Source organism: Arxiozyma heterogenica (genome assembly GCF_036370985.1).
Source record: "Arxiozyma heterogenica strain weizmannii chromosome Unknown scaffold_17, whole genome shotgun sequence".
In the NCBI taxonomy this organism is placed as follows: domain Eukaryota; kingdom Fungi; phylum Ascomycota; class Saccharomycetes; order Saccharomycetales; family Saccharomycetaceae; genus Arxiozyma; species Arxiozyma heterogenica.
In genome coordinates, this window is record NW_027042670.1 from 48,509 (window position 1) to 75,356 (window position 26,848).

At 30.8% G+C, this 26,848-nt stretch overlaps 10 protein-coding genes across 10 annotated transcripts, besides 1 other annotated feature; 5 read left to right on the forward strand and 5 right to left on the reverse strand.

The window, feature by feature from the left end:
* Positions 1 to 189: 189 nt before the first annotated feature.
* Positions 190 to 2,019, forward strand: RSC9 (Rsc9p; the record flags this gene model as incomplete). Its single annotated transcript, XM_064858014.1, has 1 exon — positions 190 to 2,019. One exon carries the CDS (start codon positions 190 to 192, stop codon positions 2,017 to 2,019), a length of 1,830 nt encoding a protein of 609 aa, XP_064714721.1.
* A 344-nt stretch (positions 2,020 to 2,363) lies between these two features.
* PGA3 (cytochrome-b5 reductase) lies at positions 2,364 to 3,326 on the reverse strand (the record flags this gene model as incomplete). Its single annotated transcript, XM_064858015.1, has 1 exon — positions 2,364 to 3,326. One exon carries the CDS (start codon positions 3,324 to 3,326, stop codon positions 2,364 to 2,366), a length of 963 nt encoding a protein of 320 aa, XP_064714722.1.
* Positions 3,327 to 4,144: 818 nt separating this feature from the next.
* TUB3 (alpha-tubulin TUB3) lies at positions 4,145 to 5,488 on the reverse strand (the record flags this gene model as incomplete). Its single annotated transcript, XM_064858016.1, has 1 exon — positions 4,145 to 5,488. One exon carries the CDS (start codon positions 5,486 to 5,488, stop codon positions 4,145 to 4,147), a length of 1,344 nt encoding a protein of 447 aa, XP_064714723.1.
* Positions 5,489 to 6,458: 970 nt separating this feature from the next.
* On the reverse strand, positions 6,459 to 8,180 carry PHO84 (phosphate transporter PHO84; the record flags this gene model as incomplete). Its single annotated transcript, XM_064858017.1, has 1 exon — positions 6,459 to 8,180. The coding sequence occupies one exon, from the start codon at positions 8,178 to 8,180 to the stop codon at positions 6,459 to 6,461; it is 1,722 nt and encodes a 573-aa protein (XP_064714724.1).
* Positions 8,181 to 10,276: 2,096 nt separating this feature from the next.
* On the forward strand, positions 10,277 to 11,239 carry GTR1 (Rag GTPase GTR1; the record flags this gene model as incomplete). The annotated part of the gene is made up of 1 exon (XM_064858018.1): positions 10,277 to 11,239. The coding sequence occupies one exon, from the start codon at positions 10,277 to 10,279 to the stop codon at positions 11,237 to 11,239; it is 963 nt and encodes a 320-aa protein (XP_064714725.1).
* Positions 11,240 to 11,738: 499 nt separating this feature from the next.
* Positions 11,739 to 13,398, reverse strand: NDI1 (NADH-ubiquinone reductase (H(+)-translocating) NDI1; the record flags this gene model as incomplete). Its single annotated transcript, XM_064858019.1, has 2 exons — positions 11,739 to 12,868; positions 12,996 to 13,398. The coding sequence occupies 2 exons, from the start codon at positions 13,396 to 13,398 to the stop codon at positions 11,739 to 11,741; spliced, it is 1,533 nt and encodes a 510-aa protein (XP_064714726.1).
* A 1,952-nt stretch (positions 13,399 to 15,350) lies between these two features.
* Positions 15,351 to 16,985, forward strand: PWA37_001387 (uncharacterized protein; the record flags this gene model as incomplete). The annotated part of the gene is made up of 1 exon (XM_064858020.1): positions 15,351 to 16,985. The coding sequence occupies one exon, from the start codon at positions 15,351 to 15,353 to the stop codon at positions 16,983 to 16,985; it is 1,635 nt and encodes a 544-aa protein (XP_064714727.1).
* Positions 16,986 to 17,267: 282 nt separating this feature from the next.
* Positions 17,268 to 17,531, reverse strand: MRPL33 (mitochondrial 54S ribosomal protein uL30m MRPL33; the record flags this gene model as incomplete). Its single annotated transcript, XM_064858021.1, has 1 exon — positions 17,268 to 17,531. One exon carries the CDS (start codon positions 17,529 to 17,531, stop codon positions 17,268 to 17,270), a length of 264 nt encoding a protein of 87 aa, XP_064714728.1.
* A 1,172-nt stretch (positions 17,532 to 18,703) lies between these two features.
* On the forward strand, positions 18,704 to 20,167 carry NGL3 (3'-5' poly(A) RNA exonuclease; the record flags this gene model as incomplete). The annotated part of the gene is made up of 1 exon (XM_064858022.1): positions 18,704 to 20,167. One exon carries the CDS (start codon positions 18,704 to 18,706, stop codon positions 20,165 to 20,167), a length of 1,464 nt encoding a protein of 487 aa, XP_064714729.1.
* Positions 20,168 to 20,962: 795 nt separating this feature from the next.
* Positions 20,963 to 21,004: a sequence feature (Short protein (PWA37_001390, KAK5960872.1) was converted to a misc_feature.).
* A 2,445-nt stretch (positions 21,005 to 23,449) lies between these two features.
* Positions 23,450 to 26,719, forward strand: NAB6 (Nab6p; the record flags this gene model as incomplete). The annotated part of the gene is made up of 1 exon (XM_064858023.1): positions 23,450 to 26,719. The coding sequence occupies one exon, from the start codon at positions 23,450 to 23,452 to the stop codon at positions 26,717 to 26,719; it is 3,270 nt and encodes a 1,089-aa protein (XP_064714730.1).
* Between the last annotated feature and the right edge of the window lie 129 nt (positions 26,720 to 26,848).

Below are 26,848 nucleotides of genomic sequence, written 5' to 3' on the forward strand. Positions count from 1 at the left end.
TTAACCTATTTGTAAAGGTCAACTGATCATCTTGTCTACTATTTGATAATCTACTTCTTTAATTGTCCTTTTTTTTCTTTTGTTTTTTTTTTTTTTTTTTTTTGCCTGTTTTGTCTTCTTTGGCAGGAAAGATATATATATATATATAGGTATATATATATATAATCGATAGTGGAATAAGGTAGTACAATGGAACACAAAATTATAATGTCAACCATAAATTCATCCGGTCAAACTATTAAGAGTGTGACTAAGACATCAACAAATGTATCCAACAACACCACAGACAAAATAGATAATAAACTGGACAATAAAACAGATAACGAAATAGAGCCTACTGTACCGGATAATTCATTCCAATTCATCGAACCAATACCTATAAAAGTATCCACTACGACCCCTATAAACAACTATGACCAATATAAGACCAGTGTCCAGTATTCCTTAGCCAATCTAAGCATCTTTCAAAATATCCCAAGGGAAACTTTGCGTGGTTGCGACGATTTGACAAGAATGGAAAGATCCTTGAATTCAAACCTCCTAAATGAAATGAAATGGGCATTGAAGAAATACTTGACCTACAGCAATAAGGCCCCCTACATGATCTCTTTGAAGACCTTGCCTCATCTCGTCAACTATTTCAAAAGATTCATCATCAACTTGGTCCCCATCATCAACAACTTCACTGAAAAACTCCACACTTCAACAAACAACCTCGACGCAGATCACTTACAAATGGGAATCACCAGTCTTTTAATCTTGAGAAATCTGTCCCAAGATATCGAATCGGTTCAAGTCCTGATCAAAGACTCCGATTTGAAACAGTTTCTTCTCTTCGTCTTAATAACTTATAACAAAAGCGAAAATAACAAAAATAATAGTTCTGACCAATACATGTATCATACAAACATAAAATATTTTAATGAAATCTTACATTATTCAATGGATCTGATAGAAGCGATATCCACCTATATTGCTCCTGCCAGCAAAAATGATCCGTTGTTTGAAAATTTGGTTCTGATCCTGAATAAAACTAAGGATAGGGCTCTGATCATCTCTATCCTTAGATCTCTTTCAAGGTTGTTGGTTCGTTCGAAGGAGGATGAAGAAAGTGCAGCAGATAATTTGGATGACAATACTTTGACTCTAATAGTAAACAATCTGTTGATCTCCTTGGACGCAGAATTGGTCATTACTTCATTTGATTTCCTTTATCAGTTCTGTTTACCTGGAAACAAAAGAATCCAATCTTTATTAAACAACAAGAAAAGATTTAAAATCTTACAAAGTGTCTTACCTGAATACCTGACGTATAATGTTAAATTACCAAACTATCAACAGATCGACACCACAGAGGTCAAATTGATTAAAAGATTAAGACCGCCTCCACCAAAGAAGCCTCCAACTTTACCTAAGGATCTGTTCCAGGAGTTATTGAAATTTGACGAACAGAAACGGTCTGCAACATGGTTGAGATGCTGTTTTGAACCAGTGATGACTGCTGAATATACACAGATCCAATTATGGAAATCCTATGAGACAACATTCTCGGAGCCTGTTCGTAAGCAAGGGGGTAAGATTGGTCCAGCTGTAGAATTTATCAAGAATGTATCTAATGCATTCCCTGATGCTGCAGCGATGGTCATTGTGGACCCAACCACTGAGACTAAACGCTTTGTTATTAAAGGTATCCAACCAAGGCATAAAGCGTTATCCATAGAAGAAGGCTATAAATTATCGAAATGGACAAAGACAGATGTTGAATCTAAATTTATCAAAGAATCTAAAGCTATTGAGAAACCAAAACAAGCTAATTTGCCGAAATTAAGTTTTCACACTCAATTATCTGATGTAACTAAGGTTACTTGTACATTTTTATGCCTGATATCCAATGATTCAAAGGGCAAAGGCTTAGAATTGTGCCAAGTTATTAAACCCTTAGTTATGCATAAACTAGCAAGTGTTCCAGCTTTGAATACCGAATTAGCAGAATATATAGATAACACACCACAGATATAATTAACGTTAAAAATAGATAGAAGAAAAAATAGATAGAAGAAAAAATAAAATTTTTTAGCGATTACTTATGTTTATAATAGATTATGGCATTGACCAGCTAATTCAAGTTTGTTTTTTGCAGGAACAAATGAATGTAACAAAAAATATAATAGTATCAATAGCATATAAATAGCATGTAAATATATATGTATGTATATATATATTAAATTTCTCTATAAAATAAACACGAAATTCTTATTAAAGAAAGATGGACTGAAAACACACTCAAAAGAAAGAGAAAAGGAAAGAAAAAAAAGATATAAACAAATAATGCATATATCATCTTGAACAATTCCTATTCGTTATTAAAAAACAAAAACTTGATCATCACCTGTAGTTTCTTCGCTCGTTTTCCAACCTAATTCTTTAGCATATTTTAGCACGGAAGCTTTCATACCATCAGGACCACAAATAAACAATCTATTGTCCGATGAGTATTTTGGTAAGTATTTCTCCATAATTTCTTTAGTGATTAAGCCAACATCACCAACCCAAACTTCTGCGTTTCTTGGGTATCTAACAACATAATGAACAGATAAATATGGATATTTCTCATTAATTTCATCCAATTCATCCTTTAATAAGATATCATTTTCGGTGTCATTACAGTAGATAAGAGATACTTTAGTCAAATCTTCGGGAGTAGTGATGATTTCATTCAAGATTTGCAAAGCTGGTGTTATACCAGAACCACCAACGATAATACCAATTTCCTTTGACGAGTTTGGTTCGTAGTTTAAGGTCCCAAATGGACCCTTAAATTCAATGAATTCACCAGGTGTCAATGATGCAAAATGCTTAGAAAGTTGACCGTCTTTATAAGATTTGACAATAATGTCTAAATGGCCTTCATCATATTTTGGATTGATTGGATTGTAGTATCTAACTACTTCCTTATTATCGATGATACATCTGGCTGCAACATGATGGCCTGCTGGAATGTTCAAAGATTCTAGTTTAGTCTTTAAATTGAAACGATAGATGGCAGTGTTCTTTGAGATCAAAGTTTGATCTACCAATTCTAATGGAGTCCATTTATCTTTGAATAAAGATTGTTTTCTGTTAAAGGACCTAATCCATTTGAAGGCTAAATAACTCACAAACACAGGTAAACTTAATAATATTTTATAATTCTTGGAAAACCATGTTAATATGATAATACCGATGAAAAATAATGCAGTTGGAATATAAATTCCATGTAAAGGTTCACTCAAAATATTATATTCGTCATCATGATCTGTATTAGTAGGAATAGTAGAAGATGACATTGTTTTTCAAAAGTATTTTTTAGCTGTTTTATTTGTCTTTCTCACGTATAAAATAATAGATAATTATAAAAGAATTGTTATGAAGAGGTGTATATACTGCATTTTGATGTTAAATGTATCTTCTTACACCTACGTAGAGTGTTAGATCTCATCGCCAAATTTAAAATGCAATTTAATTGATGAAACATTTTCCGTCTCTGCAAAGCTAGCAAACCTAAAACAGAAAATGTATATAACACCCATACATCAACGCACAATGTAAATTATCATGTGTAAAGGCCAGTGAAGCCTTTTGACTTCGAGCATGCTACTGGTACAGTTGAAGAGATTATATATATATACATACACCTACCACAATGTTTTTACTAAAGACACTAACTTATAAATAATGTACAGTTTTCTTATAAGTATGTGACAAAAAAAATCTTACATAAGAAAAAGAAAGAAACACAGTAAATGCACATATATATATATATATATATATATACACTAAAGTATATAGATATTCAAAGTTAAGCTAGAATTACTATGATATATTCTTGTTAGGATTATTATTATGGTGGTTGGTGTTGCCTAGTTTAATTTCTTGTGATTTGGTATTTTGTAAGAGATAGTGCCATTCTTGTGCCTTGCTTAGTTGACTGTGTAAAAGGTATCGATAAGTTTGTAAAATATAAGTGGAGAATGGAATGTAATATGATAGACAGATATCAAATATAAAAGAATTTACAATAATGAGCCCAATAATTATATTATTGTCTCTATTTTATTTTTAAGATTTTTTTCTGTTAATTAATTACTATGTCATCTCATTATGTTTAATATTCTTCCTCATCAGCAAAGGAATCAGTACCAACTTCGATATAATCCCTTTCCAATGCAGCTAAATCTTCTCTGGCTTCAGTGAATTCACCTTCTTCCATACCTTCACCAACATACCAGTGAACAAATGCACGTTTGTTATACATTAGATCGAATTTTTCATCAATTCTTTTCCAAGCTTCAGCAATTGCAGTAGTATTAGATAGCATACAGACAGCTCTTGTAACATCAGCTAATTCAGAATTTGGAGTCACACTTGGTGGTTCGTAACAGATACCAATTTTGAAACCTGTTGGACACCAGTCAACCATTTGAACAACCTTCTTATTTTTGACTTGTGTAACAGCGCTTTGCACATCTCTAGTGACAATATCACCTCTATATAGTAAGCAGTTAGCCATATATTTACCTGTAGCTGGGTTACATTTGACCATTTGATTGCCTGGTTCAAAACAAGAATTGGTAATCTCAGCTACAGAATTAGATTCATGGTTGGCCCTATTCTTAGAGACAAATGGTGCATATGAGACCAATGGGAAGTGAATTCTTGGGTATGGAACCAAATTAGTTTGGAATTCATTTAAATCAACGTTTAAAGAACCATCGAATCTTAGTGAGGCAGTCACAGAAGATACGACTTGAGCAATTAAGTTATTTAGATGCTTGAAATTTGGTCTAGCAATACCCAATCTCTTTGTACACATATCATAAATAGCTTCATTGTCCAACATGAACGTACAGTCGGAATGTTCTAAAGTAGAATGTGTAGATAAAACGGTGTTATATGGTTCTACAACAGATGTAGAAACCTGTGGGGCAGGATAGACAGCAAATTCTAATTTAGATTTTTTACCATAATTTTCTGCTAATTGTTCTAGTAACAATGAACCAAGACCTGAACCGGTACCACCACCTAAAGAGTGGGTAAAAAGAAAGCCTTGTAAACCATCACATTGGTCAGCCATTCTTCTAATTCTGTCAGTAACTTCATCAATAATTTGGGTTCCTACAGTGTAGTGACCACGAGCATAATTATTGGCAGCATCCTCTTTACCATTAATTAATTGTTCAGGGTGGAAAAAATCTTTGTATGGTCCATTACGAACTTCATCAATAACGTTTGGTTCTAAATCCACATAGATGGCTCTTGGAACGTACTTACCAGCTCCTGTTTCATAGAAAAAGGTGGAAAAACCTTCTTCCCCACCCTTTGGTCTAGTTAGACCATCTTGTAAATAACCGTCCGGTCTAATACCATGTTCCAAAGAGTATAATTCCCAGCAGGCATTACCAATTTGACAACCAGCTTGACCAACATTAATACTAATAACTTCTCTCATATTTAATAACAACTATAATTAGATATATTTAGATATATGTATGATTATAGATTTGCGTATGTGTATTTGTTATTCTATTTATATTAGTAATAGACCCTTAATATAATATTAATTACAACCTGCTTATGTTTTAGTTGTCTAAGTATGTTTCTATTAATAATAATTAACGAAAATAGAAAGATCACTAATAACTACTCTGATGAAAGTGCCAGGGCTTGATTCAAATAGTAAACAATCTTTCTTTGTTTACTCGTCTGTTTTAAGAATATCTTCTTGTTGTTGTGTTAAGATTTTCTCTTTCTTTTTTTTTTTAGTTTTTTTTTTTTGGGTTGGATTTTTCTATTTGTTTATATTTTTTTTCGAGTTTTGTCTCACGTGGTCGTGTGGGTTTCCCCAAAAGGGTAAGGACAGATCCAGGGTTGGCTGCCTAATATGGAAAACCCTAAACAGGACGTAAAGGTTGAAAGGAAAGGCAAGTATTACTACAAGGCAACTATTTATGGACTCTACCATCTAGAAGAGAGCTTAGTACTTCAAATGTATCTATTAAAGGTGAGTAGATCTATTTATTTCTAAATTCCTCTGTCTTTACAACAAATAAAATCAGAAAATCATAAAGAAATAACGAGGTTTATAAAGATCAAAACGTTTCATTATGTTTATTTAATGATATGTATATGTATATTTTAAGTACATCTATCTGCATTAAGATTAAACAGTTATAATTATTAAAATGTAGTGTAAAAATATAAGTGCATGTTTATAAATTAAATTTTATAGACTGATTCGACTTCAAAAAGGGAATGCAATTGAGTTAGAGAATGAGCATTTGTCAGCATTATATTAACTCATGTTCTTGTGTCTTGTTCTGGTTCTTCCTTTTCTCACCTGTCAAGAAAGACTTTGCAAATTGCTATTTTCTTTCGATGAACTATAGCACGCTATGATTTGTTAATTCTTTTTATTTTCCTTATACCTCTTCTTCATTGTTAGAAGAAGTTGCAGAAACAGTAGAATAAGTTGCATAATTTATTGGATTAATTTCATCATGATATTTTTCACTAATTTCTTCCAAAGTCATTCTCTTAGTTTCAGGAATGAACCAAGTAGTGACACAACCTAATAACATGAATAGAGCAAAAATTTGCATAACATGTGGCAACCAACAATTCTTTGGTTTTCCATCACGACTACAATTGTGATCAATCAAAGTACCTAATGCAGTCTGGGCAATAATGGCACCAATTTTACCTGCTGCAGCAGAGATACCATGAGCTGTGGATCTATATCTTGTTGGGAAGGCTTCACCTGGAACAATAAAAGTAGTAACATTTGGACCGAAATTGCAGAAAAATTGACATAAAATGTAAAGACCCAATAGACCATTGTCTCCAAGTTGATTGTAGGCAAACCCAATAACACAGAATAAAGCAGTTAGGATGATGAACCCCATCATTTGAATTGGTTTTCTGCCAATAATGTCGATTGTGAACACGGAGAACCAGTAACCAGGTAAAGAACCAGCACAGATTAAAATCAAATTACCTGCAGCAGAGTTGTATAACTTCCAGTAGACGTTTTCTGAACCAGCATAACCAATAGTCTGTAAGATAACAGCAGAGTTCAATGAAATGCCGTAGAAGGCAACATCTAGAGTGAACCAGGAACCAGCAGTACCTAATAGAATCTTACCATATTTCCATTGACCGAAATGGTGACAGAAATCTTTAAATGAGGCTTCCTTCTTTTCTGGTAACACTTGTTGTGTAGTAGTGACTTGGGATCTGTCGCAAGTGTGAACATCAACTTCATTCTTTTCATCGACACTATCATCTCTATTTGTGGATAATTCGAATTGCATATCAACGTCTAAAGCATATCTTGGAGATTCAGGGATTGTCAATCTAAAATAAAGACAAGCTAAACCAGGGATTGCACCGAACCCAACAAGGATTCTCCACATTTGGTCACAGGCCAATCTACAAGCAGGACCACATTCGGCACCTGTATTTGCATTAATCAATTGACCCTTGTAGGCTACAATAAGAATCATAGCCACAACACCAGCAAGGATTTGACCGAAAGCTTGATTAGCAAAGACAGAACCCATTATTGCGCCTCTCCATTTCGTAGTAGCGAATTCGGAGGATATGATTGAAGACAATGGATAGTCACCACCAATACCGATACCCATGACTATTCTGTAAAAAGTCAATACTGCAACGAAGTTGACCCCAGGAGATTCACCCAAAGTACATTGTAGAATTGTACAGATGATCATAAGAATTAATTCTAGACCATATATTTTTTTACGTCCCAAAATATCAGCTAGACAGCCAAAACCAACTTGACCTATGACAGTACCTACAGAGGTTGATACTTTTAATAGAGTCGCAGTTGAGTCTGGCATAGATCCTTGCCAAAAAACATAAGATAGCATTGCCACACCAAGATTGATGGCAAAAACATCATATGAGTCTGTTAAGAACCCAACACCGGCTATAGCGATAGTACGTATTTGTTGCCAACCAAATGGAGATTCATCAATTTTTTCCAAAGCTAATCTTCTTCTTTCTAGTGGATCTTCGATGTCAGCAAATTCATTTATATAATTGTGGAAAGCAGCATTACCACCAGCAGTGATATTTGATTGAGTATTGTTTTCTTTTCTTTGACTATCGTTATTTGACATATTTAAATTTTTCAATTCTTTAATAATGATAATACTAATAATAGAAAAAAAGAGGGAATATTGTCAATTTTGTTTATTATTAATTATAATCTAGTTATCTATAAAAAAAACTACTTGTGTAATAATAATAGTAGTTATGTTGTTGTTGTTGCGATTTAGCTGTTGTTATTTTCTTGATTCTTCTTGTTTGTTTTGTTTGGTTTACTGGCTACGTGGTTACGAAAGCAGAAAGAATGAGAGTAGAGAGGGATGATGTTAGAAAACAAGCATTTGGGTTTATATATTAATGGAAAGTTGGATATAGATTAGCTTACAAACTAGTTGCTCCTAAACCATTCATGACCCACATGGCACATAAACATGCACACATATTTCTATATTTTAATTTATTTTATTCACTTCAACTCAATTTGGTCTGACTTTACTCCATCTAAAGTAATCATTAATTATTATAAAAAAGAAATAGATAGTAGAGATTGTAATACAAGGAAACATAACAATGAGAAAAACCTAATACAGCCACGTGGAAAACATGTTGATCCAAAAAATGATTAAATAATATGAAAGAATATATTGATTGCTCATCAACTTCAAAATTTTTGCAAGAAGAAGCCCCACATGGGGAAGAGGAGGATGGGATATGTTCATGAAAGACAGGGGAAACTCGAGAAGAGAATGGGCGGTTCCCAAAAAGGATGATTAAACAAAAAAAGAAAAGAAGAGAAAAGAAAAAAAAAGAAGGTATTGAAAATTGGAAAATTGAAAAAACATTGAACCTGTGGTCAAAACACAATAGAACGGTATTCTTTTCTCCTCTTACTCGTATTGTTCTGCGGGTGTGTGTGCAAATGACAATAGAAGAAACTGTCAAAGTGCCTGTTTAGCAAAAGAAAATAAAGAAAATAAAGAAAAGAAAAGAAAAGAAAGAAATAATAAAGCCGGATATAATCGGCCATGGGGGCCAAGAAGAAAAGAAAAGAAAAAAAAAGGGAAAATGTTTTTTCCTTCTCACTGTATTTTTTCTTTCTTTAATTTTGTTTGCTTCTTTTTTAGTTTTGTTGCAGCACTGAAGTTCACACGTGTGCAAACACCCATACCGCACTTTCCATCTAATTATTACAAATTGAACAAGAAGTGTGGAGTAATCACAAAGTTGGCGAAAATTGCATGGAGGAGTCCCCTTCTACAAGAATGGAGGAGGTGACCGTTGGTATAAATAATGGTAGTATTCCACGTTTTCAACGATCCCCACGTTCTCACATTGCCGGGTAGTAATTCTTTTTTTCTACTATCTTGACTGGGGGCAGGTTTCCTATGGGCTTCTAATCCCTCTCTCACAGTGAGTTGCACAATGAAAATATATAAAAAGAAAAAAAATAGTAATGTTTTTCTGACTGGAATTATAATGGAAGTAGAGCTTTATAAATTTGCTCAGTTTTTTGTTTTTTGTTTCTGGCTTTTCCAATTAGGTTTTTTTTTCCTTTTTTTTCTTTTTTTGACAAATTCCTAATTCATATCTTATTTTTCTTCTCATTTATGACGACAGTCCTTTTTTTTTTTGTTTCTTTTTTTTCTTGTTAATCATTAGAGGAAATTATCGTAAACGGTAAAAATTAGATTTAGTTACACAAGTATTTTTACTAAAAGATTACCGAAATTAATAGCAACAAGAGAAATCTTATTTGACAGGAGTGAGATAGGTGGAAACATTAACAGATACCCATAGTATTTCTAATATTTTATGTGAAAGATATGTGATTGATACGTACTGTGAAGTCTATTTTAATACTTTTCTTTGTTTGTTCTTAATGTAGTGGGGGAATTAACATTACAGTGTATTATATCATACCATATCTGACTTATTCTGCTCTTATATTGTTATTGTTTCTTTTGGGTTTTACTATAGTAATAAGAGAGGATCGCACATTACTATACTATCTAGCGGGACATACACATAGACCAAAACAACTGTTATCTATTAAAACCAGTATATTTATTCTTAGGAAGAAAAAAAAATAAAAAATAAAAAATAAAAAATAAAAAATAAAAAAAAAAAGATAAACACATAAATAAATAAAAAACAGATAGAAAGAAAAATGAGTAATTTATCTAGTTCAAATAATAGGAAGAAGTTGTTATTGATGGGGAGATCAGGATCCGGTAAATCATCTATGAGATCTATCATATTCAGTAATTATAGTGCATTCGATACCCGTAGATTAGGGGCCACTATTGATGTAGAACATTCACACCTTAGATTCCTGGGTAACATGACTCTAAATTTATGGGATTGTGGGGGTCAAGATGTCTTTATGGAAAACTATTTCACAAAACAGAAAGATCATATATTTCAAATGGTTCAAGTGCTTATTCATGTCTTCGATGTTGAATCACAAGAAGTTATGAAAGATATCGAAATCTTCATGAGATCTTTGAAACAATTGAAAAAATATTCACCCAACTCGAAGATCTTCGTCCTATTACATAAGATGGACTTAGTACAATTGGACAAAAGAAACGAATTATTTGAAATTATGATGAATAAGTTGACGGAAACTGCCAAACAGTATGGGTTCCCCAATATTGTCGGTTTTGCCACCTCTATTTGGGATGAAAGTTTGTATAAAGCTTGGTCGCAAATCGTCTGTTCTTTAATACCAAATATGTCGATATATCAATCGAATTTGATTAAATTTAAAAATCTCTTGGACGCATACGAAATTATTCTTTTTGAAAAGACGACTTTCCTAGTGATTTGTTCCAGTAATAACAAAACCGGTGGTGATAACGGTGATAATGATAATCAGTCAAATGTTAAAGAACTCGGTTCAATAAAGATTGATCCAAAAAGGTTTGAGAAGATTTCAAATATAATGAAGAATTATAAACAAAGTTGTACAAAATTGAAAAGTGGGTTTAAGACATTAATATTAAATGATTCTATCTATGTAAGTGAAATCTCTTCAAATATGGTTTGTTTCATTGTATTAAATAATTCAAAACAACCACGACAACTGATATTAGAAAATATTAAAAAGGCAAAAGAATTCTTTCAATAGTCAGTCTATAAAAAAAAGTGAATGAATATATTATAGGTATATGTGTGTGTATGTATGTAATTTATAAAAGTATAAATCTGAGATATAAAAATATATGTTTTTTAATGATATTTTCAAAGTTCACAAGGTGTAGATGTTAGTACAGAAATACAAGATATATTAATATATGTATTTATTATGTCTTTTTTATTTTTTATAATATGTACATGTGTGCATGTTTTTTTGTATGTGTATTTGTATTTTTTACGTTATGTACAAAAGCTGCGGAATAAATAAATAAATAAATAAATAAATAAATAAATAAAATAAAAAAAAATATATATATAGGTAGATGTACAGAAATAAAAATAAATCGTTAAAAAATCGTTAATAAAAATACATCAATTTAGCAGATATTAGCATTCGAATGTTAGTACAAGTACTGTCAGTAAAATTATCTTATTTTCATTTAATTCTACTGCTTTATATTTCTTTTTCTCTTTCTTTTCCTTTTTTTATATTACAATCCCTTAAAGAAATCTCTCTTGAAAAGGGATAGTTTCAACCAATCCATAATAACTTTAAATCTTGTTCTGGCAGATAATAACATAGATAAGTAAACCAATCTCCAGATATAGAATGTGAAAATACCACCACCGGTATACAGAGAAGTCTTGCCATAAGTGATATTGGCGATGGCTCTTTCATGACCCAAGTATGCAAGAGCACCTAAATGTCTATATTTGAATGGTTTGAAGTTATTTTCTTCAAATAACAAATCCACTTTCTCCTTTTTCTTACTTAAAGTTTCGTGGAATCCTGGGACATATGACATCTTATCAAATAATTTAGATAAATATTCTGCTTGTTGATGTGCTACTTGAGCTGTTGGAGGCAATCCGATGAATGCGTTGTCGCCAATAGCAAAGATGTTAGAAGTACCTTTAACTGTTAAGAATGGATTAACAGTAATAGCCCTAGTAGAATTAGCTTGCTCAGGGATCTTTTTAGCTAAATTCTGGATGATTGGTCTGATCTTATTACCTGTAGCCCAAATCAAAGTACCATAAGGTATACTAGTTTCAGTGACCGACCCATCTGGATTCTTTGTCCTTGCGATCAAATGGTCAGCTTCCACTTTACCGACAGCAGTATTCAAATGTAATTGGATTGAAGTGTCTTCGAGAACACTTTGAGCATATGATGATAACTTCTTCTCAAACATACTTAAAACGATTGGCATCGCTTCCACAAGATGGATCTTCACTTCACGAGCCAAAGATGGTAGATATTTTTTTAATTCTTGAGTTACATAGTCTTGTAATTCACCAGCAGTTTCCACACCAGTTGGACCACCACCAACAACAACAATAGTCAGTAATCTCTTTCTCTCTGGATCGCCCTCTGGCAAGAAATTAGCTTTTTGCAAATTAGATGCTATAGTGTTTCTAATTTCGAAAGAATGAGGTAGTTCTTTTAGAAAGTGACCATATTCCTTAACACCTGGGATGCCGAATGTGTTTGGTTCTGCACCTACTGCACAGATCAAATAATCATATTTAATCTCTACAGGATCATTTTTCTTGATTCCTACATTTTCCTGTGGGCCAGAGTGTTTCAAGTTTGGTTTAATCATGGAAGAGACTCTGTCTATGGACACGGTATTTCTGTCTGGATTGATACCTGTAGCTTCAGCTTGGTAATAGATGACATTACCCTTTTTTTTTCAAAGCGAAATTGACCACTGGTTCAATAATAGATTTTTCATCAACAGTACCCACTGGTGTAGAGGGCAAAAGTGGGGTGAAAAGGAAGTAGTCTCTTGGCGAGATGATGGAGACATTATATTTTTTGGTGTCAATTGTCTTTAGAAAACTAATACCACCCCAACCGGAACCTAAGATGACAATATTTGGCTTCTTGCCATTTTGGTCATCGACGACTTTCAAAGTTTGAAAAGAGGATGGGCCCGCACCTTTTTTATCTACAGGAGTGACCCTTTCTTCGATTTCTGTGGTGGACATGGATACAGAAGAAGAGGAAGAAAGGGAGGAGGTGGACGATGAGGAAGAGGATAAAGAACCTAGATTAGATTTTGGAGTTGTAACTGTGGACGCATATCTAATAAGAGATGTAGTTTTAACATTTTGTAACCTATATCTATAACAATTGGGTAACATTATGTGTAGTGTTGAACGGTAGGGAAGGAGTGAAGATTTATCTTAACGTGTTATTATATCTATAATCGCTGTTTTTTTTTTCTTTTTCTTTTTTTCTTTTTTTCTTTTATTATGTTTTCCTTTATGTGGTCTCTGAGTAATAGATTAGATATTGTTACTCTATTGATAGCTATGTTAATACTTTACTTGTTTGTTGTTTGGATATTCAATTATATACAAAGAAGAAGGAAAAAAGAAAAGAAAAAAAGAAAAAGAAAAAGAAAAAGAGAAAGAAAAATGGATATTTCAATATTTTAGATATATTGTGAAATGTAAGAATGTAGCAAGACAAGGGAGGGTAGAATGAATTGATGATAACAACTAAACAGACGCCTTCGTCTGAAAACAGGTCAGGGCAGTTGATGAAACTCCAGCGCACATAGTACGCGGAGAACACCACCGTGTATGGCTGAAGGAGATGGGAAAAAACAAAGAGTTCTTAGCAGTAAAGAAATATTTTTATATATATAAATGTAGATTGAAAAGTTCTTTGAGGGAGGAAATAGTACAAAAGACAGAAAGAAAGAAGAGAAGAAGAAGAAGAAGAAGAAGAAGGAGAAGGAGGAGAAGGAGGAGGGGGGGGGAGAAGGGAGTTGAGAATTATAGTATGGTATAGTGGTGGTGGTGTTAATTTATGACCGTTACAAAACCAAGAGAATCGAACAAAAAATATCGGAGTTCTACGAATATCCTGGACAACGAGTCTAATCCAATCAACGTCTAGAAGACCGCTAGAGTCCTTTTTTCCATATATATAAATTTTTTTGCTCTTCTCGTTTTTACTTCCAGTTCCCAGAAAAATCCAAAGCTTTTCCAAAACTTTGTCCCTTGGCTTTTTGCCCTACGCTTTTTTCTTTTTTTCCACTTATTCTCCCTGCCAAAATTTTTCCAAGAACTCCGCGTTTGTTGGTTGATTTTTGGAAGAAATAAATGAATAAATGAACAAATAAATAAGGGAAAGGCAAGAGGATGCTCGAGTGACAGAAAAAAAAAAGAAAAAGAAGACATTTATTAATGGCGATGGTTAATGGTATAATTATGAGGGAATGAGGGGATGTGCTGGGTTTATCTTGTTTTTTTCATATGTAAAATCAGGGTAATAGAGATTATTTTTAGGTTGTGTAGTTTCTCGTTTACTTTTTTTTTTTATCTTTTTATCTTTTTTCACATGTAAAAGGAGTCCAAGGTATTTTCTTTTCGAAAAGGCATTTGTCTTTTGACCAAGGACATGTGTTGTGATATGACATAGTAGTAGTTCTGGCAGTATATATGTACATACAGTCAAGTTAAGATCCTATGGCCGTGATGATAACATATGAGGTTTGGTTAGGTATGAGAATGTTATTTGTATAAGTACTCGGACCCAGACATACAATTTTGTATGTATATATATATGTAGTTTAACGTAACAAATTATACATTGTAGCGTCTTTTCTTGGAGTTTCATCTTTCTCTTTTGATAGACAAAGTAAGGAGAATAAAATGTTATTGGTTCAGTAATATCCTAATAAGGAAATAATGTCAACAAAGGCTTATCGATACCTCATTAGGTAATAATTATATTTTTAAAATTTAAATAAAAAAAGAAAAAAAAAATAATAATTTTAACTAGACTTATCTACCCGTAGACAAAAAATTGTTAGAAGTATTAATGTAAAAATTGAATCGATGTGACACAAAAAAGTATAGGATAGTATATAGAACACTATACAGTTACCAGTATCACCATCTTATAAGCTTTATATATTTCTCTCAACAGTGAAGTTGGTTATCATTGCTGTTGTTATTCTTTTTTTTTTTTTATTCGTCTTCGTTTTTTTTAATTAAAAAGCATATTCAAGAAAGAAAGGAACAGGAGATAAAAAAAGATAAAATAATAAATAAATAAATAAATAAGAGATAGTCTTCGAATAATGTATAGAAGAACTCTGAATAATAAATCTTCGATTCCAAATACACATTACTCATTGCAACAAGATAATCTAATACATAATTTCAATCAATTGAATTTTAATGATCCTCTTCGTCAAGATGAGAATGTGTATGATGATGATGTTTATCTAGGCACAAGATATAATAACAACAACTATAACAATATTGATAATAGAAACTTATTTTACCCAAATAATAATACATCGAATGTTAATAATGTTGGTTTTGAAAACATTAATTACATTCACTATATGTATCCTTATGGAAACTTAAATAATCACAATGTAACAGAAACTATTAATACCCCGGCTTATAATCTTTATCAAATAGATTCACATAATAATAATAACATTCATGATTTAAATGTAAAATATTATTCAAACCATAATAAAAACTATTATGACCAAAATCAAAAATATAATAAAAAAAAGTCCAGAAATGAAGGAAACCAAAATAATAGATTTATTAACAACAACAACAATAATAATTTGAAAAGATGGGATTCTCATAGCACATCTGATCTTCCCTTTACTACCAAGTATTTAACTTCCAGTGAAAGATATTTCCACGATCCAATTGATATTCAATTGATGAAAGAACAAAATAATAATAAACCATTTATATCTGTTCAATTAAATACCACATATAATAACAGTAACAAATATAATAATCATAACCATAATCATAATCATAACTATAGCAGTAATTTTAAGTATAAGAAAAATAGTAATCAAAAAGATAATACACAAAAGAATGCTCTCTTATATTCCAAAGAACAATTACTCATTCAAGCAAAAAATAGAAATCAGGAGAAATTGAATCAATTGTATAATTTAATATCAAAATCATACAACAATAAACGAAAAGATAGCCAACCATTGTTTTATATGGCAGGCTTGGAAAGTTTACCTATATATTCATTTGATGAATTGATCACATATAAAGAGGTCGATACTATGCTAGAGAATGTTGATGAGGAAAAGATACAATTATCTGTTGATAAGCATCAGAATACTGGTATTCAAACTGGTTTGGAACAGTATTTCAAAAGATTTATAAAATGTAATATTCAACCAGTGGATGACGTTGTTCGTGTATTAGATTCTACAGCTGCTCTTACTATTACTCAAAATGTGTTTGCTTCCATTAATAATACTACTTCTAATAATGATCATGACACTGAGGCAGATGTTAATAATGGTAATAGCACTCAAATTAATGATGATGAAGACGAAGGCGGTAGCAACAATGAAAGTGAAAATGGAAATAAAATTAAAATTAAAAACAAAAATAATGAAAGTAATAATTACAATCCTAACACCAAAAAATCTGTTAGAAATTTGGTTCAAACAAAAACATCTATTTTACCTTTTAATAAACAATTTCAACAATATTCAAATGATAGTTTCGAATTAAGTTTTGATGGGAAAGCTATGGATAGAAGTGATATATTTAGAATGGTTGATTCATTTAGTATCGTTTTTGATAATGATAGAGATTCCAATACAAGCAATCCTAATATAAATAATCCAAATGGTAGTAATTCTAATACTCAGCCATTTAATTTGTCCGAAAATATATTACCAGAAGAAATGACAAATAATTTAGTCTATTAACTATAAATCCATATATATACCACGTTATTTCACCAAAAAGAAAGAAAATAAAAAATAGGAAAAAAAAAAAGAAATAAAAATATTATCATCCTCTTTTTATCCACTATCTAAGAATATAATAACATAAATATATAATATTGATAATATTACTATAAAATATAATAAAAAAATACTCCTATGACTATATACATGATTTGTTAAATTCTACCTCATTTATCCTACCTTTTTTTTATTTTTTGTTAAGATTACCTGTCAAAATCGTAAAGATGGTTATTAATTAATTCACACATTATAAAATCTTCTTTCTACTTCAAAGCCTGGCTTAGATTTACGTAAATTCCTTTGTTCTTCCTTTGTCAACATTGTTTCACTCAATTCTACATTGACTAACTCTTTAACTTTCAAAATTGAACCTGCAATAGCTGGCGTCACCTTTCTGTACACTGTAGACCCCCTTTTGCCTAATCCTAAAGTTTTTACAATAGCTCTAGTTGTCTTGGGTGTCCCTATCAAAGATCTAACTAATGTAATTTTATAGTATACCATTAGCACCGATTTATATGTATTTCTATGTATATGGATATGATTGCAATATATAAAATGTGTAGAATGGAAAACTATGTCCGCAAATATCACTTCTAGGAAAGTTTAAGCACACTTAAATGAGTCATTAAGTAATATCAGCAGGTAGTAGGTTCTATTGAGTAGGGTATATGATCTAAGAATGCAAAAACAATCTCTTCTACCATTATTTCTCTCAAAGTTTCCTCTATCTATTTCCATGTTTTTCATTTTCTCGCAGTATATAGTTCTTCCAAAGAAAATCAAAAATTTCTTTCCTCGAATGTCCTGACAGATATTTTTTAATAACAAAACCTTCAAGAAAAATATCTAATCAATCAACAGAATAAGGATTTTAAGTTACAAGTATTTTGAAAGCTAGTCTCATACTACAGTACAGGATTCAACAGGCAATATTGTGGTTACAGGGAATCGTAATTAAGAGGAAGTAAGTTTTTGGTCTAGTGGTCCTTTAGGCCCTACCATAATTTGATGTTACGTTCTTATATAAGTATAAAAAGGGCTAGCTAATAGTAGGCTTTAAAGATATATATATATGTTGCCAATAGGGATTTTTAGTACTTTTTTATGAGTAATATGCCTTACAGTTGCTTAGTTAAAGGAAAACGTTGAGTCAGAGTGGAGTGAATGGTCCTGAGATTTCATATGTATATAAATCTGGTCAATTGCAAAAGTGTTATCGCATCCTTAGTGATATGAATTCTTATCATTATTTCAAGCTTGATTTTTAGTTTTTCTCATTTCTGCCAACCAAAGAGGACATTATATTTTAATTTCAAACATGTTATAAAATGATGTCTTTCATAAATAAATTGATTTAGCTTCTATTTTGATAAATTATTTTTACTAATTAATTTTTATTGAGATGCATAGAAATATCTTCGTACAAAATAACATTAATATCTTGATGCTTTAAATGCATTTGTTATTTTAGCAGAATTATCAAAGTGGGAAAGTGCTCATTCTTGAATGACAGATATAATAATTCGAATACGTTTTAAACTTATATCCTAGGTAATCGTTGTTTCTTTTTCTTGCCGTTTTCCTCCCCCCATTTTTCCTTTTGGTTAACTTTCAACATAGCTTACTAAGAACAGACAAATTACAAGATAGTTTCTTGTAAAGATCTATTTAAAATGATTAATGCATCAGAACCAAAACATCAGAAATTACCAAGAGATAAAATTACACCAGAATATATTGCTCAAATTAGAGCATTGAGGAGAGAAAGACATGAAAGAGAACAACGAGAATTGGAATTGAAACAAATAAGAACAAAATTTTTCATTAAAAGACCTATTCTTTATGTTCCCAACAAACAAGAGCAGCGGCAACAACAAAAAGTAGCTCATGATAATCAATTTATTAATATAAAAATTATGACATACAACACTTTAGCACAGACGTTAATTAGAAGAACAACCTTCCCTGATTCAGACGACGCTATTAAGTGGCATAATAGGTCTAAGGTTTTAATGAGAGAAATTAAATACTACCATAGCGACATACTTTGTTTACAAGAAGTAGATAAAATACAATGGGAAAGGTTCTGGGCTGAAGCTTTAGCGGAAGTGGATTATAAAGGTGAGTTTTTCACATATCCAGGTAAAGTCCATGGTGTGGCAATTGCATGGAATACAGAAATATTTGATGAAAACCCGGTTGATGTCATCCCACTGATCTTAGATAAAATTATTGCAGGTGGTAATATACGTACTTCCACTAGAACAAGAAGTGTGGCATTAATAGTTGCACTAAAATTTAAACAAACCCATACACAACCCTCTATCTCAGATAAACCAAATGGTATTATTGTAGCCACAACGCATTTATTTTGGCATCTTTTTGGCACTTTTGAAAGAACAAGACAATGTTACATTATTTTAGAAAAATTGCATCATATTAGACAAAGATTGATTCATTCAGGATTATGTAAATATTGGTACACTTTTTGGACCGGTGATTTTAACTCACAACCTTGTGATCCACCCTATTTATCTATTACAGAAAAACCAATAAAATTAACTGGTAGACCTAAAGCAATTATTGAATGTAGTACATCTTACCAGTACTCAAAAAGGAGAAACGGTGAATTATCTAATAAGAGTGACTCCAGTGATAGTGAAGGTAATAACGATGATGAAGAAGATTCCATACCTGATAATCAACCTACTGAGCCTAGACCATACACTTATGTTGCGACTCCAGAACAGTCTACATTAGTTCAAAAATTGCTTGATTTACATAATAGAGTACCATTAAAAGCTGTTTCTTTGTACGGTTTAGGATATCATTTAGTGCATCCTGAAAATTCTAATCCATCTACAACAAATAGCGAACCCCAATTGTCCCATATATCGTTAAAATGGGAAGGTTTATTAGACTATATTTTTCTTGTGAAACCATGGGATCCAACAAATAGTGAAGAGTCAAGTAATCAAGATATAATTGAAAATGTTGAGAGAGATTGTCACCTACATATTAAGGGATATTTAAAGATGCCTTTAGCTGAGGAAATGCCTCACCATACAGAACCACATACCGGGGAATATCCAAGTGATCACTTAGCCATGATGTGCGATTTGGAATTAGAGTTATAAGTGAATAACCTAATATAAGTACATCAATTTTTCCTTAATTCACTGTTAAGTGGCTGATTTCTTTAAACTTTTGGTTCTTAAAGCAATGATATTATATATTCACTTTTCCCTTAGCATATATAAAACCATACCTGTGATTATGTCTATATTTATATTAAATTATAAATATATGAATGCCTATGATACAGTAAAATAACAATAATATGATTAGAACCTGATTTATCAGCTTTTTCATAAGTTGAGTAGTCTAAATGACCCTTTCTAGACATAAAATAGAATGTATTTTTAACATATATCTTTAATGGTAAACCTTTCTCTAATCTTTTAGTCAAATCAAAGTTAGCAAGTTAGAATTTATCGTAAGCTATAAAGATTTTATCACTATTAATTATTTCTTTAACGTCTTCTGAATGAAAAGTTTTTTGTCAGTTTGTCCCTCTATTTGTTGCTATTGTCTGGGTGCCTTGACTTAAGATCTCCTTAGTTTAATGTATAACTGTTGACAGCATAGATTTCAAAAGCAAGTGACTTATTAGCAGATTGTATATATTCCTTTATATATAGTTTTATTTTAACTTTGATATTATCATATTGCAGATTATTAGATTTTAAGGCGTTTTTCTCTTATTCTTCACCTATATAAATGTCATTGGATGTAGAATGATGACACAAACCACCTCTAGCTGAAATGCCAAAAAATAATGGCCTACCCAAACTATGTATTCGATCAAAGATAAAGCATTAATTATTGTAAACACTCTTGAAGACATTTCATTGTAATAAATATTTGACAGTTTAGTCTTTGGTTGAGATGCTTCCTGGACCAAAGATATACATTCTAATTAAGACAAGTATAAATTTACTGTTGTCTAATTCAGTGATATTAATTTGAAATTGTTTAAAGAAACTGAAATATTGTAGACGATTTTTTTTAACTGCATATTATATATTATAAGTATATTATTGAAAGAAATAAAAACTCTGAAAAGCTATATGTAGCATATAATATTTATATTTTTTTTCCAAATCATGGATATCATCAATGGTACATTATGGACTTATTTATTAGTATTTCTTAAATCTCTATAGTTGCTTTTTTTTGGTATCTCGTTAGTAAATCAATGCCATATAATAGACTTTGATGCTAGACATATTATTTCAGTCTTGTCTTGTGAGATAACCTACTTGGTTAATTCTTGTGAAAAATATTGATCTGACCTAAGTTTTCAGATCAAGAAGGTAAATGTCTAATTTTTCGGAATCTCACAGATTAAAATCACATAAAAATCGGAGGATGTATAATCACTTTTGTTTAGTCCTAGTGTTACGTAATCAGTATGATTCGGAGAAATACCTACGACAGTTCTGTGTTTTTTTTTGTGGTATTTTGTAGGGGAATTTTGCTATTAGAGAAAAATAAAAATAAAAACGGAAAAAATTAACTTTCTTCCCCCTAACATTTTGGTTTTTCTTTCAAACTAGAGTTACCTAATTTTCAATTAACTTATGCTGTTAGTCTATTTTGTTAGTCTACACCAAAATGTAAAATTGTAAGTTTAAGTGATTTCTTTGTTGATTTCAACGATATCACGAATCAAGTCGTTTCTTTGAATGTGATTGTGGTTTATCATTCACTTGCTAGTGGTGTATAACTATTAATTACCAGTGCCTTTATCTATAAAAATACACTAAAGTGGATTAGTAGTTATAAATTGCTTTGTCATCATTGCTGAACAAAACAGTTTAATGCTAAGGTTAGAGTATTGTTCTACTAGTAAGACAAGAAACTCTATCTACTATTTAAAAAGTATAACAAAAAAAGAAAAATAAAAAAGACAAGCGTTGTATGAAAAGGGATTATAAATAATAACTGGAATAAAATTATTATATTTACTAGGCATAAATATTCTTGATAGTATTAAACTGGACCAGTTGAGTTCCTTTTATTGGACTTTTTTATGCTTGCTAATTTTTAAAGAGAATACTTTTGAGTTTAATATCTTTTATAATCTTATTTCCAGGGAGGATATCATGATACTACCTTCCTTATACTCATCTAATTAAAATAAAAAAGAGACTTCTTGATCAACACATTACATTATTCTTTCTTTCTTTTCTTAAATTGTCTGAATTGTTAATAAACTTTTTGGACTAAGTATTATTCGAAATAATATTAACAAAACAAGCTTATATTTTCTGCGTTACATAAACATATAAGCTAAATAGTAAAAGAATAACAAATAAATAATATAGTAAACAAATAAACCCTTAATAGGCGTTAATATTTATTCGTTTTGATCCATGAATGGTCAATTCGATTGACTATCATTCGATGTTTACAATCCATTTTATTAGGAATAATGTTCTGATCCCTTTTGTTCCCTTTAACTAATCCACTTATATTTGCCATACATGTATATTGTGTATTCAGTGTATCAATACAATTACTATTAATAGTAGCAGTAGTAATTACTCTTTGATATATGTTTCCTTTTTAGGCAATTCTCTTAATCTAATAATTTTTCTTTGTTTTTCTTTTTTTTTTTTTTTGATGTATATGTATTCGAGCCGTTAATAAAACTAATTTAAATAGATTCTTTTAAAAGTTAATAAAGGTTGATTAGAGTGTTTTCTTCTTCTTCTTTTTGTTTGTTTGGTTAAGTCTTCTGCTAATTGTGGCACCACTATCCTTTGAACACTAATTAAACCTTTTTTTTTCCTTTTCGCTCGATTTACTTTTTCTTTGGATTTACATTTCAGTCAATTGCTCTGTCCTGTTGAGTTAACTCGATCAAACCCTTTATTTTGTCCACTTATCCTTCGTTAGGCCTACCAGGAATTGAATATATATATATATATATAACTACTTGTCAAATCATAAGTGATTGATTGTTGTTGATTTATGGTTGTGAGTTCAAGAAGATTAAGAAAATAAGAATAAAAGGATATATAAAGAAACATTACTTCTCTGTATTTCTTTCCATACCGTATACACATATATTTGTTGTTTTACATCATTTGTTTTAACTTAGTACTGTTAAATTTATCAATTATATTGGTTTCTATTAAGTAATTTTATTGAATATTTTTATTGTTTGTTAGTCGTTAGTGGTCGAGTGTCGATTTTTTTTTCTCTTTGCTTTTTCTTCTGTTTATATATGCTTCAAAAGTTTGGCAATTAAAATTATATTTATTTTTATTATAAGCTAATAATTATTATTACATCCTATACCATTCGTTTTTTTGTTACCTACGTGTTCCATTTCTTATCATTATTTGAATATGCATCAATTAACAAAGAAAAATAATAGTAATAGTAGTAGTGGTAATAATAACCTCAATTTTGGGGTGGATCATGATAACCAGAATTATAGCTTAGCATATAATTCAGTTCCATTTCATTATTCTCAAATGATTTCATATTTAAACGGGCGTGCTCCTTCATCAAAAAATCCTGGTCCTATTAATAATACTAATGACTATAATATACCTGAAAATGTTTATCCATATATAAATATGCCTATTCAACCTCAATTTGAAACTAATATGTTTCCTGTTTCATATAATTCAGTTCCATCATCACAATCTCAGCCCTTACAAGTGGCTTCTCCTGCTATCAATGGGATGATGACTCCGTTTGATGCAGTATATGGTGCCACTTTGTTGCCTTCTCATCTGTTAATGGGTTCACCCTTTGTTTCATCACCACATACACAGACTCCACAACGGTTTTCTCAACCTACCTTTAGTAGAAATAAGTCATCTAATGGATACCCTATCTACTCTAAGTTTAATTCAAATAATATCAATAATCATAATAGTGATAGTACTAATAATAATAAGGCATCTCAAGGATATTTGGACAAAAAGAAACATAGTAATGCTAATAATAATAGTTCAAACGAAAAAGTTCAATTTTCAAACGGAGATGTCGATAAAATGGAATCTTTATTTGACCAACCATTTCATATTTCCTATAAAGTATTACCTAAAGGTGACGATGCCTATAGAACAAGGTCGTTATTATTAGAAAATCTAGATAGGTCGGTCGATATTCATGAATTTATAACAAAATATGTTAATTCTTCTGATATTGAAAGTGTTTATTCTATTCAACAGGAGTCTAAGCAGAATATTTTATTAAATTTCATGTCGACTCAGATATGTCTCAATTTCTATAATAATGTACTTCAGAGGTTAAAAGAATTTAAATTGGGTTTAAAATCAGAAGATATGAACTTAAATTTTATTTTATTAAAATATTTGCAAGACACGTTATCTGATGAAGATTCATCAACTAATGATAAAAAACATATTGATATATCTATGTTTAAATTTGACTTTGTGATAGATAATGCCACTAGATCGATTCTCATAGAATTAAAGAATGACTATGATAGTAAAAAGGTTATTTCCTTACTAAAAGATTTAAAATTAGCTAAGGATAATAGTATAAATAAAAGGTATATCCTTGAATCTATACAATTATTCAATACTCCCAAAGCTAATAAAATTTTTAGTAAGAATTATGTTATACTGACATTTTTAAATGTGTATATGGCTATTGAAATATTCAACTATATAAAATACAAGAGTGATAAGATAAATATTGGGAAATGTTATTTTATTAATATTACTAGTCCCCTAATTACAAATAGGAATCTCAGTGGTACAGATTTAAGTAATCCAGAAAATATTAGTAGGATTAATAGTGTTACTAGTTTCAAAAATTTAGATAAGTTAAATACAGGGTCAGTAAGTTTGTTATCATCACAAACTTCTTTAAGTTTAGATCCTTCAGTTTCTGATATTACAGCATTATTGGAGAGAATTGAATTAGATACTAACTGTTTAACAATAACTGCTAACTCGTATTCTGAACCTCTGATTGAATCTTTCAAAGAACATGCACCAAATATTACAAGAGTATATTCACCAAAGTCATATTTACAAGGATCTAATTCCAACCTGCCAACTCCAATGCCTCTTGACAGAAATTTCCAAAACAATAGAACTGTTTTTAGTCCTATGAATACAAATGGTTTTACTCCAAATCATGGTATCTTAGTCCCACAGACGCCTATGGGTATATCTACTCCAACTTTCTACATGAAACAACCTCCATTTAAGTATTCTAATAATCTTCCACAACCTATAACGGATTCATTAGAAGATCAACTAAATACGTCAGCTAAAGTAGCATCAGCGATGGGGAGTGATGTTACAAATAGGACAATATATATTGGTAATATCAATCCACGGTCTAAACCTGAAGATATTTGTAATGTGGTTCGTGGTGGTATTTTAGAAAGTATTAAATTTATTGAATCTAAACATATTTGTTTTATAACATTTATTGAGCCATCTGCTGCAGTTCAATTTTATGCAAATACATTTATTGATCCTATAATACTGCATGGTAACACGTTGAAAATTGGATGGGGTAATTATTCCGGGCCATTATCTAAATCTATAGCATTGGCTGTTACTGTAGGAGCTAGTAGAAATGTTTATGTTAGTTTACCTGAAGTGGCTTTTAAAGATAAATATATTAATGATCCAGAGTATGAAATGTATCATGGAAAATATAGTCTACCTTCAGAAAAGCAGTTAAGAGAAGATTTTTCTTCTTACGGTAGCATTGAACAAATTAATTATCTAGGTGATAGTCATTGTTGTTGGGTTAATTTCATGAATATTACATCTGCTATTAAGTTGGTGGAAGATGCTACAAATAACTTTGAACAATTCTCTAAAAATTTTAATCATCGCTACGATGGACTGATTATTAATTATGGTAAAGATAGATGTGGTAATATGAATAAAAATCTAGCATTGAAAAATTCTAAACTTAATAAGAAGATGAAGAAAAATAATAAAGGTAAAAAATTGAATTACCTAGAAGAGAAAAGAAAAAATCAGGAAAGTATCAGAAAAACTTTCCCAGGGACAAATGACGTTTACTCTGGTATACTTAAAAGTGGAACGAATCAAAATGATAATGGTAAAAATATTGATTTACAGAAATTTATACCCTTGGATTCTTTGGGTATTACTATCGATACAAGTAATCATATTGATGAAACTATTAAAACAGAGGAAACATCACTCAATGGAGAATGTCAAGATACAAAAAGTAATGCAATAGGTGATGAAGATAACTTAGATAATTCGGATATTTCATCTGATATGGGAATAGTAGTGGATGGAAATCATCATTTAAATGGTAATAGTAATAAGTTAGAATCGAATACAGATTATGGAGATAGGATTGGTCTAGGCATAAGCAATAGATTTTCCAGTAATAATATTTCATCGTTATCGTCTATATCATCTCGGGAACAAACAGAAAACAATGGTGATGGTCAAAAATATAAGGATACTAATAAAAATAGAAAGAATGACAATACTACTAAACATGGAAGGACAATTCCTGGTTCTGATGTTATGGCTCAATACTTAGCACAACTACAACATTCCACCTTTATTTATGCAGCAAATGTTCTAGGTGCTTCAAGTGAACAGTCAGATTTATATAACGGTGGTGAATAAATGCGGTATTTGAATCTTAAATATTTGAATGAATGTTCATGTGATGATATTTATTTATAAATATATATATATCATTAGATGTATATAGAATGATATAGATTATAAGGACAGATTAATTGATAAACAGTA